Raw genomic sequence first — 16,828 nt, forward strand, 5'->3', positions numbered from 1 at the left:
ATACACATCTACAGTACACACATACAATCACGCTAAGACGGGGCAAAATCCGACCGGGGTTTGCTCTTGAAGAGGACAGATTTGCTCGGTTGAGACGGCGCATGTTGCCAATGAAATGGGTAAGATAAGATTATCAAAGAGAGACAGGGCAGTCAGACTTGGTGTCGTCATGGATGGTCCGTGGCAATCGAAGTAGGTAAAGGGGCTGCGCACTCGCAACTTATCAATCACACACGACTACAATGAACACCGAGACCAGAGGCTTAGGCAACTATGCAGCAGTTGCAAGCTGTCCACATCCGTAGCTTGAAACATCATGACTTCATAGATGGCCCGTAGCAGCCGTGACCTAATATCGAAGGAGTTGCGGACCAGTGGCTGGACAACTGCGCGGCATTTGCTGTACGTTGCCGGTTCAATTACACCATAATTCTATGACACGCAATGGCAATTATCGTCCCCAAGAACCCCTTCAATCCGCGTCCGCCTTGGTTCCTCATTTCTTGCCAAAGAACGACATGATGCTCCCCTGGCCCTTTGGCGCCGCCTTCTTGCCCTTGGCCGCCGGTGCCGCTTTCTCGGCGGTCGCCGGCTTCGCCTTCTGCGGTTTGGGCGCCGGTGCCTCATCCTCAGAGAAAGACTCCCAGCCCGGCTCTTGTATAGTGACTGTAGACTCGCTGTTAGCAAATGCAAATAGATCGAAACCTTTCCCGGCAATAGATGAATCTCAATCACGCAGCCAACACTTACCCAGATAGCCTTGGTCGTCCATGATCTGCTTCTTCTTCGTGACCCGTCTGCGGCCGCGTCTCCTGCCGTCGCCGGTGCTAGCGACGACCTCAGCAGGCTCCTCTTCCGCTGCCTTAGCCTCGGGCTCGGGAGGTGCCGTGTCCTCTTCCATGGGATCCTCGGCCGGACTCTCGGGTTTGGACTTGGAGTCCGCCTCTTCCTCTTCTCCATCGCTTTCGTCCATCATGCGGCGCAGTGCCGCTTGCCGGTCTCTCCTAGACTTGCCGTCCTCCTCGTTTTTCTGAATCGCCGGCTCGGGCATCGCCTGCGAGTCGTCTTCGCCCTCGTCCGACAAGGCCGGGGTCTGCACCTCCTCGCGCTTGGGGGCGGCGGCGGGCTTCTTGGGTTTGCTGGCCTGCTTGGCAAACATCTGGCCGATGCCGCCCGAGGAACCCTGCCGCTTCAAAGCCGGCGCGGCGTTGGCCGCCATCTTCTTGGAGGCAGTGTTGGCGGCCGGTTTGCTGTCCTTGGCCTCCTTCGTAGAGGCTGCTGCTGCTGCCTTTGGCTCCTCCTTGATCGTCGGCTTGGTCTCCTGCTTCACCGGGGCCTTGGGCTGTGTCTTGACAGGTGGGACGGGGGCAGAAGCACCCGCACGACGCTCTCTCTTGCGCGCATGAGGATTGAAGATGGTGCCGTAGGTCTGGGAGCCGGCAAGGGAGGAGTCTTCCTCGATTGTCTGGTTTACTACCAGTTGAGCAGCATCCGAGAGGAATTGCAGATCCTTCATAGGATGTGGCGCGAGACTGTAGATATGAATGGAAGTGACCTCCTCATATGCTTGCAGGGTATCTATAGGGACATATCAGTATTACGTTCAAACGCAATGGTTCCACGGGCCATGGATAACTTACCCTGCAGCGTCTCCTCCCTGATGAGTTCGAGCGTCTTAGTAGGGACGGTTTCCGAGAAAGTCTCGTCCTTATCAGAAACCGAGTCGGTCATCTCGACATCGCCATCCTGCTCATCGGATTTCTTGGTGCCGTAGACCAGGTAGGTTGCCATGAGAGAGTTGGGGTTCTTCTCATTTTGGGACTTGTGAAACTCATACAGCATCCTGGAATCGGAGTTAGTGGCGCGGCGATGAAGGTTTGTGGATAGGTGGGAAGCATCTTACTGTTTGGCTAAGTTGACATGAACCTTCATTGTGCGGCTCAGCAGCCGGTAGGTCATCTTGGGGTAGGGTTTAGGTTAGCAAGCGTTGGGTTGCGCGATGGCAACTGCCAGCAAGTCAGTAGCAGAGTCACTCACAAGCTTGTCCTCGGTAAGGATCTGCTGCGCCAAGAAGAGCTGATAGTCGTCCATGGCCGCGACGAAGATGGACGGCACACGATGAAGAATGAGAGTCTGGTGGGGTGTTGTTTCCAGTAGATCGTCTGATATGGTCGAAAAAGCGCTGGCTAATGTTGTCGCTGGTGCTCTCTCACAATCAATTCCGATGCATACCGTCGAATAGGACGAAACGGTTACTAATGAATGATAGGCTGGGCGGGTTTAATTGATTTGATGGATCGAGAGCGCGTCGCGGGCGCGATCTCACGTGCGGGCCATGCTGGATTTTTGGGTGGTGTCCGGGCCCCGTTGGCGTTCTACCTGCTGCCACTCTTATGGGACAGGCCACTAATAAACCCGCCAGGCAATACTTAGTGGGCCTTGCAGCAACTCCAGGCGTATTTTCTTAATTGGCAGTCGCGTCTTTGACTGACCTCGAGTTCCATGATCTCACAGCCAGCCGCAGGCCCCTGCAAAAAGACCCTGGCCAGACAACCGTTGCAAAGACAAGGGCAACATCGACAATTCAAACAAAGCATTTAGAATCCAGCCTGTTTCAATTGAGACACTAGACACTCTCTTTTCCCCTGTTCTGCTTTGACCACAGTCGATCCCATTCGGCATAGATCGATATCCTCTACCGTACTCCCTGCCTGCCCGCTGCACCTTTGCCGTCGTCTCCCATCTCAGCAGTTCCCTCGTTCCAGCTCCACCACCAGCGCCATGGCCGCCGACAAAGCCTTCGACGACATCGCCGACTCGACCGACTGGCTCACGACGCCGCTGCCGGGCCTGGCCGCCGTCGAGGCCGCGCTGCGTTGCCAGATCTGCAAGGACTTCTACAACACGCCGATGCTGACCTCGTGCAACCACACCTTCTGCTCCATGTGCATCCGCCGCGCCCTCGCCGCCGACGCCAAGTGCTCCCTCTGCCGCTCCGTCCAGGAGGTCTCCAAGCTCCGCAGTAACTGGGCCATGGAGGAAGCCGTCCTCGCCTTCGTCAAGACCCGCGCCGACCTTCTCGACCTTGCCCGGAAACCCCCAACTGTGCTCACCGTCGAGGTGCCCGTGGCAGCCACTTCGTCCTCGGTGTCGTCGCCGAAGCATGCCCTGGACGCGGAGGGGGGGGATGAAGACTACGCCGCTGCAGCAGGAGGAGAATACCAGCCCGCCAAGCGCTTACGCAGCTCGGCCCGGAAGAGCAAAACAAGAGGTGCCGAGTTGACATCGGAGATGGCGCGGCAAGAAGCTAGTTTTCCTGTGCCTTCGCACCACTCGGTGCCTGCGCCCGACCAGACCTATAACGACGGGCTCGTCGCATGCCCCATCTGCCTCGAGCGCATGAAGGAGGTGCAAGTGGACCGACATATCGACAGCTCGTGCCCCGGCGCTCCTCGGGAGCTACCAACCCAACCACCGAAGCAAAAGTTCACATCCAACACAAGTAATCAACGCAACGGCTTCCAGGTGCTCTCGACTTCGGCGCCCGCCCCGCCGAAACCCGAGCGACTTCCCACCCTCAGCTACTCCATGCTGAAGGACGCCGCGCTCCGCAAGAAGCTCGCCGATCTAGGCATTCCCGCTAACGGCACGCGGCAGATCCTCGAGAAGCGGCACCAGGAGTGGATCACGATATGGAACGCAAACTGCGACTCGTTACACCCGAAGCGCAAGTCGGAGCTGTTACAGGAGCTCGAGGTGTGGGAGAAGACGTTGGGGGCACGGGCGCCTACATCATCGAGATCCATACATCTCGGGGAGCAGATCAAAGACAAGGGCTTCGACCACGCCGCCTGGTCGGCCAAGCACGATTCCTCCTTCCAGGACCTCGTCGCCAGTGCGCGCAAAACCCGGGCGCAAGCCTTGCAGAAGGCCAACCAAAATCAACCAACCACCGAGACGCCGTCACCACCACACAGTACTGGTGCGTCTACTACGACGCCCGCGGCGGCAGCTCCTTCTTCTGCCTCGCCATCGCGCATGGATGTCGACCAGCAGGCTCCTCTCTCCATGGTACAACCGCCCACAAATCCCGGTTCTGCTGCCGCCCCCAGCTACGAATACACAACGCCGTGTATGCCCGACAGGTCATATGCCATGTCTGAACTGCCCCACCCACCCCCGTTAGAAGCCGCTGCGGCATTGGATCGGTCGAGGAACGGAGCCAGCGAGCCGAGTTAGTTGAAGAGGTCATGCACAAGGCTACGTTTACTTAGACTAGAAAGACGCTCCGGCGGCGGGCGTGCACTTATATAGCATCCATTGCCTTGTATAGTAGCTGCGCTATTTGATACCCCTATGGATTGACGCATAATGAATAATATTGCAATGAGAGATTTATCAATGAAATCCTGCACTTCATATATCTTCGTATCGTGATCAGCATGTGTGGTGTTTGAATAACATTTCAGCTTCTTATGCGATACATTGAAAACAGCGAATGGCGGCATATCCAGTGGTTCTGAGCGACGGGGTTTCTTCATGCCTACGGCATAACTATGTACCCAAAGCATCGTGGCACGATTTTGCCCAGCCCTCCCTTCCACGTTGTGAATTTGCTTGCTGGGCAAGACATGCTACAAGAAGAGGGGGTTCCTTTTCCAGCGAGAACCCCATTTGTCCATTCTTTGCATCGCCAAGTATGATATCAATCGGTTGATCTCTGGCAACCGCCGTCCTCATCGCTTGCCTCTCTTCACCCGTTCTCTTTCGGCATCCCCTGCGAGAACGGTGCCCACGATGGCCGATGGCCCCGGTGGCACTGATCAACACCTCTTCCGATCCTCTTTCTTCTCTCCTGCTCCTCCTCCTTATCCTCTCTGTTGCTAGCCAGTATGTAATCAAGTCTTGGTGAAACGTTGCAAATCTCACTTCTGAGCTCCTTATTGGATTCACTCATAGCACTTATGTTGGAGGTGGGTGTGTCTATCCGTCACCGCACAGTCCATTGACAACACCTATCTTTCCTATCTCCTTTCCCAATGGTAAGGACCAGCAAGCAGGGAAGAACGCAGTCACAATGGGCAGGGTAAGTAACTTGACCTATGATATCCTTGCATTTCCCACCACCTACGTAGTTCCATCCGGGCACACCTAACAATTTATCCTCCCCCCTAGTCTGTCAATCACGAATAGGCCATCATCACCCTTTCACTCAGAGATAACAGTCACAGTATTCACATAGAGAGGTAGTCAAGTCAAAAAATTTCAGTCATCATGCCAATTCAGTCTTCAGCAACATTTCAATTTTTCCCGCCCCAGCAAGCAACATTCAGACATTTGTGCAAACAACCGTACATGATATCATTCCCACACAGCTCAGCTAGCTAGTCATCCGTTTCATTACATAATAATTGTTCGTATATCCTTCATTCGTGGCCTTCGCTTCCCCTTCTCTTCTTCTTCTTCTTCTCTCAAAAATCGTGTCGCGTGCGTCGTAAAAACTATTCCCATCCCATCCGTTGCAATCGGGTATCGTCGTGTCTTTCGAGACACGTCGTTTCGCAAACGGATCGTTCCAAAGCAGGAAAAAAAACCAAAAGAACCCTAAAACTCCGTTTTTCCCTGCTTACCTTCTTGTCTTCTTTTCGTAGGCATGCATATGGTCCTGTCGTCGTCGTTGCTGGGTATCATCACTAAGCCTCGTCCCCTCTTCTCGCTTTCATTCTCTTTCAAAAAACCCGTCATCAGCAGCAGCCTGCATCAGCGGCCGACCGAGCTGCTGACCGAGCTGCTAATCGAGCTCATCTTCTCCGACATCTTCTCTCCTACGCCGCCCATCCACTGCGGCACCTTGATGCTCATGCGCACCCGGCCTTCGACCACCATGTTCACCACCTCGATCAGGGCGAACGTGCCGGAGCCCAGCGCGCGGAACAGCGCCAAACTGGCCACAGACCACAGGATGAAGCGCAGGTAGAAGTTGTCGCCGATGCCCGAACTACCGTACGTATCGCTCACCGCCATGGCCAGGATCGCGTTGGCAATCATCCACGAGACCACCATGTACGTCCGCACGCTCTTGTAGTAGTCTTCCTGCATCTGCGCCTCGCTCAGCGGCGACTCGGGCACCTCGACACGGTCTCGCAGGTTCCGCAGCGCCTCGTCGTAGCCCGAATCAATATCGAGCTGCTCCGAAGGCATCTCCAGCTCGACTTTGCCGTCTTTCCCGATGGCCCCACCCAGGTCCGTCTTCATCACGTTGTCACCCTTGGTACCCCACGTCACGTCATGCGTGTTGCAGAAGGCGTACACCTGCAGCGTGCAAATGTAACTGGGCAACAACATGAAGTACTGCGCCGACGACGTGATCATGTGCCACGGGTCCAGGTACAAGAAGGACATGAGGAAGTACAGGCCCGTCGTCGAGGCCATCGAGACAATCATGTTGGTGAAGACGTTGTTGCCCAGCGTCAGCTCTTGCTCCTTCTCCGTCAGCTGCTTGACCACAATGTAGATGGACGCGAAGATGGTGTAGAACATGATGATGCCGTAGACAATCATGCTGATCAGGTACAGCTTCTTGGCGCCTTGCGGCCGATTACCCAGCGATATGATAAATTGCATGGCAATGAGCAGCACGCAGCTGTAGCGCAGAATGGTGAAGATGATCATTCCAATCTTGTGCCCGAACGGGTCCATCTTGGGATCGGCGATACCGCCGGCAATGAAGTAGAAAGTCAGGTAGAAGTTGGCCAGGGAGAAGTAGGTGAAGAGAAGCTGTAGGAACTGGTAGAGGAACTCGATGTGGAGGAGCACCTTGCGTGCCAGGGTGTGGTCCGTCGTCCAGATCTGCTTGAAGTGCACGAGCGAGTAGACGGCGGCGAAGAAGGCGCCGTTCAGCCAGCGACGACGCTGCGAGATGAACTCCGGGACACTGTCTGTCGGGGGATTAGTAGGTAAACTAAAACAGAAAAGGAAACGAAAATTTACCAGGAACATCCGTCTCTCCAGTACACCCCTTGACGTACTTCAAGACCCATCTCTCGCTTCGCTTGGCCACCAGCTCCCAACACAAGATGCGGTCCTCGGCCAGGTACATGTTGGCGGTGAAGACGTCGGCGTGCTGGCCGTGCAGGGTCTCGCCCTTGAAGTACTGGCTGAGGGGCCCGTGGCCCGTCTCGTCGTTCTGCAGCGCATGGTACCGGTAGGCGCTCAGAGCACCCGGCAACACCGTTATGTAGCCGAAGACGGACTCCAAGGGCTTGTCCAGGATGTTGGACATCTTGTACTCAAAGTTCTGCGACGCCACCAGCGGGTTCAGCAGCGACAGCCCAAACTTGCCCTTCATCGCCTTGATCTCGCCGCAGGCCCCGGCCACCGTCGAGTCCGTGTCGAAGGCCTTCCAGAGGTGGTACAGCGAGTTGTTACCTGGCTTGGTACCCACGTCCAGCAGGATGCACACGTTGGGGTTGAGCGCCTTACCGAGCGCGTTGAAGAACCAGCGGTGCGAGTTGAGCTTCTTCTGGTTCTTCTCCTTGAGGCAGAAGATCAGCTGGCACGGCACAATGCCCTTCTCCGCCCCCTTGAACTTGAGGTCCGAGTCGAGCGACACCTGCGTCGTGTACTCGTACACGTGCGCCTGCACCGCCTTCTGGTTGACGTAGTTCTTGGCGATGCCGTGCTGGTAGACGCCCATGGCCGCCAGCGCATCCAGCGTCCGCGGGTGGATCTTCTCGCGTCCGTCCGAGACAATGGCCACGACAATCTTCTGCCAGCCCGTCTCGCCCCACGTGCGCGACTTATTGCGGCCGCAGAAGTGGCTGATGTTCTTCATGACGGCGTGCATCGTGCGCGTGAAGCCAATCTCGTCCTCGTTGTACATGGTGACGCAGATGAACAGCTCCGTTTCCCGCAGCGTCTTGCCGATATTCTGTCGCAGCTTGTAGCCCCGGTCGACAAAGTCGTCGGGGTCGCAGGTCACGGCCGTGTACCGCATGTGCGTGAACTCGACCTCGTCGCGCCGAGGCAGGAAGCTGTACAGGATCGTCGGGATCTTGCATTCCAGCACCAGCTCGCCATTGATCAGCTGCACCTCCTTCTTGGCAATTTGGGGCGCCCGCACGCCACGACGCTCCTGGTGACCATCGGGCGCGGGTCCGTAGTGCTCCGTCTTGTCGTCGAACGGCGTCTCGGGCTCGAACTCGTTGAGCGTGAACTGAGACTGGGCCGCATAAGAATCGCGGTTATAGCGACGATCACTGATGTCGGTGCCATCGGCAAAGACGTCGTCGTTGTCCGGGTCGAGGGGGATGTTGACCGTGGCGTCATCGGCCGTGTAGACAGAGCCTTGGCCGCCTGCCGTAAACAGGGGTGCCGGCGGCAGCGGTCGGCGGGGGCTTCCCCCGTACCTGGACGAGGGTGTACCCGGGCGAGGGCCTCCGTTGAGATCTGAGGGTTCATATTGTACATGAGAGGTGGGTGGGCGACTGTAGTCGACCCTGCTGTAATCGTAACTGTAGTCGGTGTTGGTGGACATCCTCGAGGACGTCCATGGCCTGGAAGGCGAGCCGTCGTCGCGCGACTGGTAGTAGGATTGCTCCGGCGGAGGCATGTGCGGCGGGTCTCTAATGGAGGATCTGATGGAATTAAACGAGGGCGCGTACGACGAGGGCGCGTAGGATCGTCGGGGTGTCGGTCGAATACTATTGGAAGGTCTGTGTGAGTCGGCGGTACTAGAGGACTGGGCTTGTTCCGTGGTCAAGCTACGTCCACCGCTGGGTGGTTTGTTGCGAAGCGACGCTCTTCTAGGAGATGGGCCTTCTGGTATGGTCGGCAGGTCTTCTGCGGTACTTGGTGCCTCGGTAACCTTGGAGGGCCGGTTTCTCTTCTGCAACTTTACAGTCGGGGTCCGCTTGGATCTGACGAAGTGCTTGCGCTTGGTAGCCTTGGAGCTGCTGCTGCTGCTGCTGCTGTCGTTTTCGCCACCAGTAACCGTCTCGGCGAAGGACACACACTTGGGCGCTGGGGCTTCTTCTTGTTTCCGGAGCCTTTCGAGGTGCTCGGGCGTGGAGGTTGACACTTCCTGTGGGTTGTTGCCGGCACCTTCGACTTCTTCTTGCCGACTTGGTAAAGCAGACGAAGGTGGCAGGTACAGCTGGAATGAGGGTAAAGGTAGTTGTGGAATTACATACGGGCGTGACTCTGGGGAGGATTCCCCCTCCATGGACGTGAGCAGTCTTACGCCACTGCCGGCTGTCGGTGTCTGATCTAGGTCATCGTCGTAGCTGTTCCCGTACGAGGAATAATCCGGCGGTCGACCGTCCATGGCGGCGGGCGCTGGTGGAAGAAATGCTGTGGCGATGGCAACCAAAACAGGGAATTTCCGGTCGTGAGCTTTCCAAGAATGCGATGATGAAAGCCTTCTCCAATGTTGGGCGCTGGGCTGCGATTAGAAAGGTGGGTGGAATGGGTGTTGTGGGTATCAATGATTCCGAACCAGCTCAGCTGTACCGCATTAATGTTGTAAAGATGCAGGCAGGTACACTTATTGGAACGGGGAATTGGGAGGGGGGAAAAGAGAAAATGAAATAAAACCAAAAGATGAAGTGACGAAGTTCTAGTTCAATGGATGGATGGGGGTTTGATGCACTTGAGCAGAGATGCCAACGTGGTTCTCCGATCAATTGGCTCTTCTCCAGGCAGGCAGATGCAGGTACATAGATGTAGATGCTTTTCGGCGGGGGGAGGGGAGTAGCCTTTGTTCAATGGAGAGGCAGGTTGGGTTGGCAGGAGGGCGCAGGCGATTGTTGACCCGCTACTGTTTTCAGGGAAGCTGGGTGGTTGGCCCGACAACATCCACTCGGCGCGTAACATCGAGACGTAAGATTTCAAGAAAAACGAGCGCCGGGTGTGACCCAAACAGCTAGTGCCCGTCACTAACAAACCCGCCAGTGGTTTCACTGCTGCGCCTCCAGTGGGAAACGATTGAGAGCAGAAGGGAATTCGTTTTCCTCGATCAATCAGTTCGTTCTCGTTCCTAGTTCTTTCCCCTCCCCCCTTGGGCTGCAATTGATTACTTACGCTGCAGCTGGAGATGTGCCTCCGCCCTCCGCCTCTTAGCTCTTTTTTCATTTATTCTCCGTCCTCTAGTCTGCTCGATTCCCTTGCCCGCCCGCCCACAGATCCAAGATGTCTTGCAGAATAGGCGGGCGATAGTGAGAGCTTTGGCTCCTCCCCCTCCAAGCTCCAAGCTCCCAGCTCCCCACCTGCACTTGTACCAATTGGGCCGGGCAGCTGGTTGCTCTAGCAAAGCAGCCAAGCGAAATTCCTCGATGCGACGATGCTCCTCAACTTCGTGTCCTCCCGACTCCATATGCAAACGCATCACTGTGGGCAAAAGGCATGGTTCTTTTCTTCCTCGTGCTTCTGCCTCGTGGTGCCTCGGTGCCTCGTACCGCTGTTTCGTGCATTTCAACAAATTTCGTGCATACAGGTTTTCTCTGCATCTTCGCCCGGATTACCCACATCCGTGCTGGGTATGCTGTGCAGATACTCCGTACAGCCCTATTCAAAAGAGCGGTGATGGGATCTCTGCTGGGGTTGACACCACCATCGTGACACGATCGGAAGAGACGCGTGTGATTTTCCTCTTTCAAACCATACCTAGGCATCATCATCTTCAGTTGATCAGTGCAAACTGCTCTCTATCGTACCCGTATGATATGTCTCTGTAGTGGCGACTGTTCAATGTCTTGCAGCGCTCGGTGTATTTGATGCCTATATCTGCCTGCGTCGGAAGACCGTGGAAGCCAATGATGGGCACCCACCTCAGACATCTCTAACCTCAACAAGTCCGTTCATACACTAGACCTGATGAAGCCCACCAAGAGTTCCATACAAACTAGCTATGCTAGAGGAAGATGATCATTCTCCTAGTGCTAGTAGAAATGAGAAAGCAATAGGTAGAGATCGTGCAACTAGCTCAATTGGTAATTGATATGAGTGACTGATAAGCGAGTCACCTCGCGCTTTCCACTCTATAACTCCAAGTCAGATCTTGTCTCAAATCTTGAGAGGAGCCTCATACACATCAGGCATCCTAAACGAATAAGACCTTGCGCTCTGTGCTGGAAGCAATGAGAAAGGCAATTGGCGCGATCGGAAATGTAATAGCGGCAAGCTCCAGGTGACTGTCAATGATAACCTACCAACCGAACTTGATTCCAAGTAATAACCAAAGGTCTCAAGACCCTGGCTAATCCCAATATGAAATGTCACATATTATTATTACGCTCTATGGCAGTTTCGACTGTACATACGCTATGATCAAACGTAAATCAAACCAGAATTCACATCATACCAAATCCAATCAATCAATCATATACACTCGCCTTGCTCCACTTACTCGCCGCCCTCACCCGCCGCCCGAAGACGTAAAACACAAACGGCACCGGCACCAGCAAGCAAGCAAACCCCGCAAAGATGCTCTGCCCCGGCCCGACCCCGATATTGTGATACAGCGGCGACACGACCAGCGGGAACGCCGCGGCGAAGCAGCTCCGCAGAAACGTGTTGGCGGCGACGGCGCTGGCCGCGTAGGCCTGGAACGTGTCGACCAGGTAGTTGAGGGCGGCCTGGAAGATGGTGTTGAACCCCGTGCCCGCCAGGTACAGCCCCACCACGGGCACGATCCAGTGGCAGCCCGTCGCGGGCGACGCCGTCCACCCCGTCAGGAACAGCGACGACGCGAACAGCACGGACCCCAGCATCATGGGCGGCAGCCGGCGCTCCGGCACGGCCCGGCACCCGTTGGCGCGGTACGCCCGATTATACTGCAGCTGGTTCAGGACGTTGATGACGGCGCCCGTGACGGACCCGAGCAGGATGGCCAGGAACGGCAGCTCGCTCATGAAGGGCGACCAGCCCCGCAGCTCGCCGAAAATAAAAGGGATGGCGCCGAGCTGCATGTAGAGGATCCCGTAACAAAAACTGGCGTACAGCGCCACCAGCAGGCAGATGGGCGTGCCCAGCAGCTGCAGCGGCCGGACCAGGAACTTGCGCGCCAGCTCCGACACGCTGACGTCCCACTCCTCGAACTTGGCGTGCAGGGCCCAGTTGCCCGTCTCGAGCCGCAGGCGGCGGGCCTTGACCACCAGCAGGCGCGGCGGGTACGACTCGTCGATGAAGACGAGCGCGGCCAGCAGCACGACGGCCTGCAGGATGCCCGTCAGGTACTGGGTCCAGCGCCACCCCAGCGACGGCACCCCGACCACGGCCGCCGACACGATGGGCCCCAGCGTCGGCCCGCCCACGACGGCCATGGCGTACCCGGCCATGGCGATGCCGCGGTAGTCGGGCGTGAAGAGGTCGCCCAGCACGCCGCCCGTGTTGGTCACGGGCGCCGACGCGAAGAAGGCCCCGAAGAAGCGCGTCACCATCAGCGTCTGCAGGTCCTTGGCCACGGCCGAGCCGAAGGAGAAACAGATGGCGACGAACATGGGCGTCAGCACGGCGATCCGGCGGCCGTAGACCTCGGACAGCGGCGCCCAGACCAGGGGGCCCAGCCCGAAGCCCAGCAGGAACAGCGAGGAGCCCAGGACGGCGACCTGCTGGCCGACGCCGAACTCGCGGGCCACGTCGGCGGTGCCGGCCGAGTAGGAGGAGGAGGCCCAGGTGGCGGTCATGGTGACGAGTCCGTAGAGCAGCGTGGTGCTGACCTTCTTGTGGGTGCTCCAGTTGAGCGGGTGGTAGGGGTCGCCGGGCCCGTCAAAGTCGACCAGCTGCTCCGTCGTCGTCTTGTGCCGGGCCAGCGGGTGCGTGAAGGTCGGCACCCCACGCGACCGGATCCTCGCCACCACCGAGTCGGCGCGCGTGGCCGTCCGCCGCAGTTGCAGGTTGCCACTACCATCGCCGTTGCTGCGGCCCGTCGCCAGCGCGGCCGAGTCGAGGCGGTCGCACTCGCACCACCGGTGGCCATCGTGCTCCTGCTTGGTCACGGGACAGCTCGCGGTGCTGGCGTGGCGGTGCAGATGCGACGACTCGGGCCTGGACTCGAGCGTCGTCGACTGGCTGTTGGTATCGTCGCTGTCTTCCGGGTTCATCACAGCCATGGTCCTGTCTCAATGGGGAATGAGCGCGTTGATTGAAGTACACGCCAGGTTTATTATTAAGTCAAACATCTGGGAAGGCCGGCGACAATTGGTCCTACGAGAAAAGGCGATGACTGCCAACCTACGTACATACCTACCTACTTGGCTCGTCGGCTGTCGCATTGCTGCGATCCATACTTTCTGGCTTAGCCGACCGACGCCGGCTATGGATTGCTTGATGACGTAGTGGATGGCCCAACCAAGCACCAAGCCCCCAGGAACCGTTGCGACCGCTAAAACGGAAGCCATTAGTGCGTGGGACCCAGCCCACCCGGAGCCGTCGTCGGCAATCCATTCACGATGGGATGCAGTCTGCCGGCGAACGGCTGAGGGGGCGGGCGCTTTACAGATTGCTTGCTTGCAGTATGAGTTCGCGGTTGCGAGAAGAAGAAAGGCGCGTTTTCGGTCAGCACTTGACTTTCTGGGGCTCTTGTGTAATTTGAAACCGGAGAAAACGCCGGGCCAGAACCTAATGTCCTTTGATTGGCCAATTGGGGGGTTCGCGCCGCAATTTTCCTTTTCCCTTGCACGTTTCTTTTCCACGTTGACTTTTGATTTGATTTGATTGCGAATGGCACGATGCTGACGTGCTGGCTGTCAACGGTCGCATCGCTCGCAGGTACGGGTATATGTGCTATGCCAACGCTATATGTCGTTCTCTGCTTCCAGAAGTCTGAAGTCTCCAGTCCTACTGTCCAGTCCACCACGTCAACCGGGACAGTCCGTCCATTTCATGGAAACTCCCTTGGTCAATTCCCACTTCAAGGAATCTGCCTTCTCATGAATGATTGAAGATCTGCACGTTTCCCTCAGTGATACGAGTGACCGCCCGTCCATCTTTCCCCCTTCTGTATCTTTCTCGAGGGCCAATCCAGAAGTCTGGGTTTCATTTCCGATGCAGAGTCGCATTCTGGACGAAACTGGCCCCTGCCCGCCCGTTCTGGCAGATTTCACGCAGCAGTTGCAGCACATCATCCCGACCTGATATCTGAGTTCTGATATGGCATCGAACCAAACAGATTTGAGAACTGGGCCAACCGAACGGTGAAAACCAGACAGGTCACAAAATTTGGTAATTTGCACCTCACTCTCGCTCCTGCGGGCGATCATCTATCCTGTTTAGTATTGCCAGGTCCGAGGGTGCAGTGGGGCATCTTATTAATATCCTGGTCTGCGCACCGACAGACTTTTGTTTTGCTGACCGCTGCCAACCGGGCCAACCACTGGGATCGCATCGTATCTGCATCTGGCTTCTGCTGCATCTACTGCATCTGCTGTATCTATCTGCGGGTCCCGAGCGCCATGGCCACTGCCACCACCCTGCTCTCCCACATGTCCAGTCTCGCAGTGGCAGCAAATCTCTCCGGCACCAACTGGTTTTCGACTCTAGCCCGCCCAACTAAGGTTAACCAGCCCACTCGATGGATCATATCTTACATCCTACTAACCCATCCATCTATCCATCATCCACTTCTCCTCTCTTTCGTTTTGTGCCTCATGTCTCAGGACGAGATGACCCAGGCGCGTTTTGTATTACAGTAGTAGCATAGCCGTCCATTGGGAGGGGAGGGGGATCGCCCACTGCTACCATTGAGTGCTACCTTGCAAATGCAGCCCTCGAATTCCAAACATTGTTTCGAATCTTTTGGCCCTCGATGAGCTGAATACTCCATTGGGTAAAACTGCTTCCGGGCTCTTCCCGCCCGGTGTGCCAGGGCCACCCTTGAGCCACCCTCGTCGCTCGTCACCCAGCCTTCTGCAACTCGGCAACGTGGAATTGAACCTTTTGCATTGTCTGGGATCAAGGCTCGACGAAAGCCTGCCCACGAGCCACCTTCCCCCTCTCCCAAGGAACATGCTAAAATACCAACGATCCGGGGGTCCCTGGTGCTATCTACTGACAGCGGATTGCGGATGGCAGTGGATTAGTGTTTCAGCGTCCCAGAACTAAACCCACTCGCCAGAGCGAACACTGAACCCTGGTAGTATTGTAGGGTTACACCGGCGCACACTGGTCGGGCCATCGCATCGTGTGTTCAACGACCATCCGATCTGACTTACAGTAGCTACATAGGTAGCCAACGTTGCTTTTGGCCCTGCAGTGGAGACGGATTTCTGCACGTCCGATACTGCAAGTCGAGTTTCAAAGCAACCGGCGTGAGGATGAGGACGAAGAGGAAGAGGGCATACGGAATAAGAAAAGTCCGCAGAGAGTTACTACGTGTGATGGGTAAGTTTAAACCTCTTGGCAGGTAGTACGCTTGTTCTCACGCTTATGTAGGTCAGCAAGTGGGCTACAATCGATACTGTAGTAGAGATAGCTGCATACGAAAAAGCATATAACGTGCATAAAAACCAATATGCGGTACCTGCCAAGGTGTTAAAACTTTGGCCTGATACCAAGTAGACTGGGACGCTTGCTTCTTCTTTTCTCCGCCACCCTCTTCCTCGCCGGGGCTGCTTCCGGTTCCTCTACCTGTGTATGCATGTATGCCCTGGATTCCAACTGCGCTCGGTCCTATTCGTCCGGCAAACGGCAGAAAAGTACGTGTTGGGGAGGTAGGCAGAGGCAATGGCAGGTGGGCCACGGCAAAAGTAACGAGAAAAAGAAAAGAGAGCCAAGTAGAAACATATGACGAACATCTTCCCCAGCTTCAGGCATGCACACGACTGGATTCGTTTCATTGTCCTGCTTCGGCAGCTGTTCGGGGTGGTCCCTTCCCTGACTCGTTCACCTCGTCCCCGACAGAAGCAAAGAAGACGGAGGGGCGGACAAAAAAGAAGAAAATCAAAACCTGGTCAGCTTCCTCGTTCGTTCGTACGCCATGAGGAGCCCATCCAATGCGGCCAATCGGGGGAGGAGAGAGAAGCGAACTCGGGATCTTCCTGTCATCTCTTTTTCTCGAGGGCCGTGAGCTCGAAATCGCAGCGCGAGCGGCCGCCTGGCGATAAGACGCCCCGTTATAGCTTCGTCGGTGATCGTCCGTGGGCCCTGCAAGGGCAAGATGCACCACTGCAATCCTCTCTTGAATCCCAGCAGCCTGGGCCTGTCTTTTCGTCGGCCTCTTTGGCAGGTCTTGGGGACGGTAATGGCCCTCAACGCTCAGTCCCCCTGCGGCACCTACTGCCGGAAGAAGAGCGTGCTCTTCCCTCATATCTGATAGAACTCGTGGTCTCCACACCCGGTGCTCCCCTACCCCTTGCAGCGTAGCGGCCGTTATGGGCCCCTGCCCCTGTCCCCCTGTCGGCCAAGCACGCTTTCTTTTCTGATGGTCTCGCATTCTATGTACGTAAAGTCGCTCTCCCTCTCAAACAACTCTATCTTGCATGCATGTCATCTCCTTCCTCCACACTACCACCTGAGTGAGTCCCTCCCTTATTAAGAGGACGTGCCATCCACCATGAGGAGAAGCTGTTTCTTGGGTTCCTCGGACCGTATGGCTTGATGATGATGATAATATAACCCGGGAGTCTTCGTCCAACAAGCCAAGACCTGTTATCATCATCCGACACAAGAAAAAAGGGGAAACGTCTGGCCATCTTTCTCCTGCGCCCTTTTCGATTCCCGCATGAACCTTCTTGTGGCCAGGTGCCGCCACCCCGTCGCTGCCTTCTCGACTGCTTGATATATGTTTGCGACTGCCACGACCATAATCGTCCCTAGCAGCCGATTCAGCCTA

The 16,828-nt window shown here is 56.3% G+C and overlaps 5 protein-coding genes across 5 annotated transcripts; 1 reads left to right on the forward strand and 4 right to left on the reverse strand.

The window, feature by feature from the left end:
- Positions 1–496: 496 nt before the first annotated feature.
- PG985_003482 (uncharacterized protein) lies at positions 497–2,091 on the reverse strand (the record flags this gene model as incomplete). The annotated part of the gene is made up of 5 exons (XM_066823251.1): positions 497–666; positions 751–1,578; positions 1,641–1,843; positions 1,904–1,959; positions 2,038–2,091. The coding sequence occupies 5 exons, from the start codon at positions 2,089–2,091 to the stop codon at positions 497–499; spliced, it is 1,311 nt and encodes a 436-aa protein (XP_066686411.1).
- A 690-nt stretch (positions 2,092–2,781) lies between these two features.
- On the forward strand, positions 2,782–4,239 carry PG985_003483 (DNA repair protein rad18; the record flags this gene model as incomplete). The annotated part of the gene is made up of 1 exon (XM_066823252.1): positions 2,782–4,239. The coding sequence occupies one exon, from the start codon at positions 2,782–2,784 to the stop codon at positions 4,237–4,239; it is 1,458 nt and encodes a 485-aa protein (XP_066686412.1).
- A 1,521-nt stretch (positions 4,240–5,760) lies between these two features.
- Positions 5,761–9,325, reverse strand: PG985_003484 (CHS2; the record flags this gene model as incomplete). Its single annotated transcript, XM_066823253.1, has 3 exons — positions 5,761–6,938; positions 6,991–9,154; positions 9,242–9,325. The coding sequence occupies 3 exons, from the start codon at positions 9,323–9,325 to the stop codon at positions 5,761–5,763; spliced, it is 3,426 nt and encodes a 1,141-aa protein (XP_066686413.1).
- A 2,047-nt stretch (positions 9,326–11,372) lies between these two features.
- Positions 11,373–13,109, reverse strand: PG985_003485 (fluconazole resistance; the record flags this gene model as incomplete). The annotated part of the gene is made up of 1 exon (XM_066823254.1): positions 11,373–13,109. One exon carries the CDS (start codon positions 13,107–13,109, stop codon positions 11,373–11,375), a length of 1,737 nt encoding a protein of 578 aa, XP_066686414.1.
- A 2,720-nt stretch (positions 13,110–15,829) lies between these two features.
- On the reverse strand, positions 15,830–16,303 carry PG985_003486 (uncharacterized protein; the record flags this gene model as incomplete). Its single annotated transcript, XM_066823255.1, has 1 exon — positions 15,830–16,303. The coding sequence occupies one exon, from the start codon at positions 16,301–16,303 to the stop codon at positions 15,830–15,832; it is 474 nt and encodes a 157-aa protein (XP_066686415.1).
- Between the last annotated feature and the right edge of the window lie 525 nt (positions 16,304–16,828).

The sequence above is a fragment of the Apiospora marii genome (assembly GCF_038362585.1).
Source record: "Apiospora marii strain CBS 49790 chromosome Unknown utg000003l_segment0_segment0, whole genome shotgun sequence".
Lineage (NCBI taxonomy): Eukaryota > Fungi > Ascomycota > Sordariomycetes > Amphisphaeriales > Apiosporaceae > Apiospora > Apiospora marii.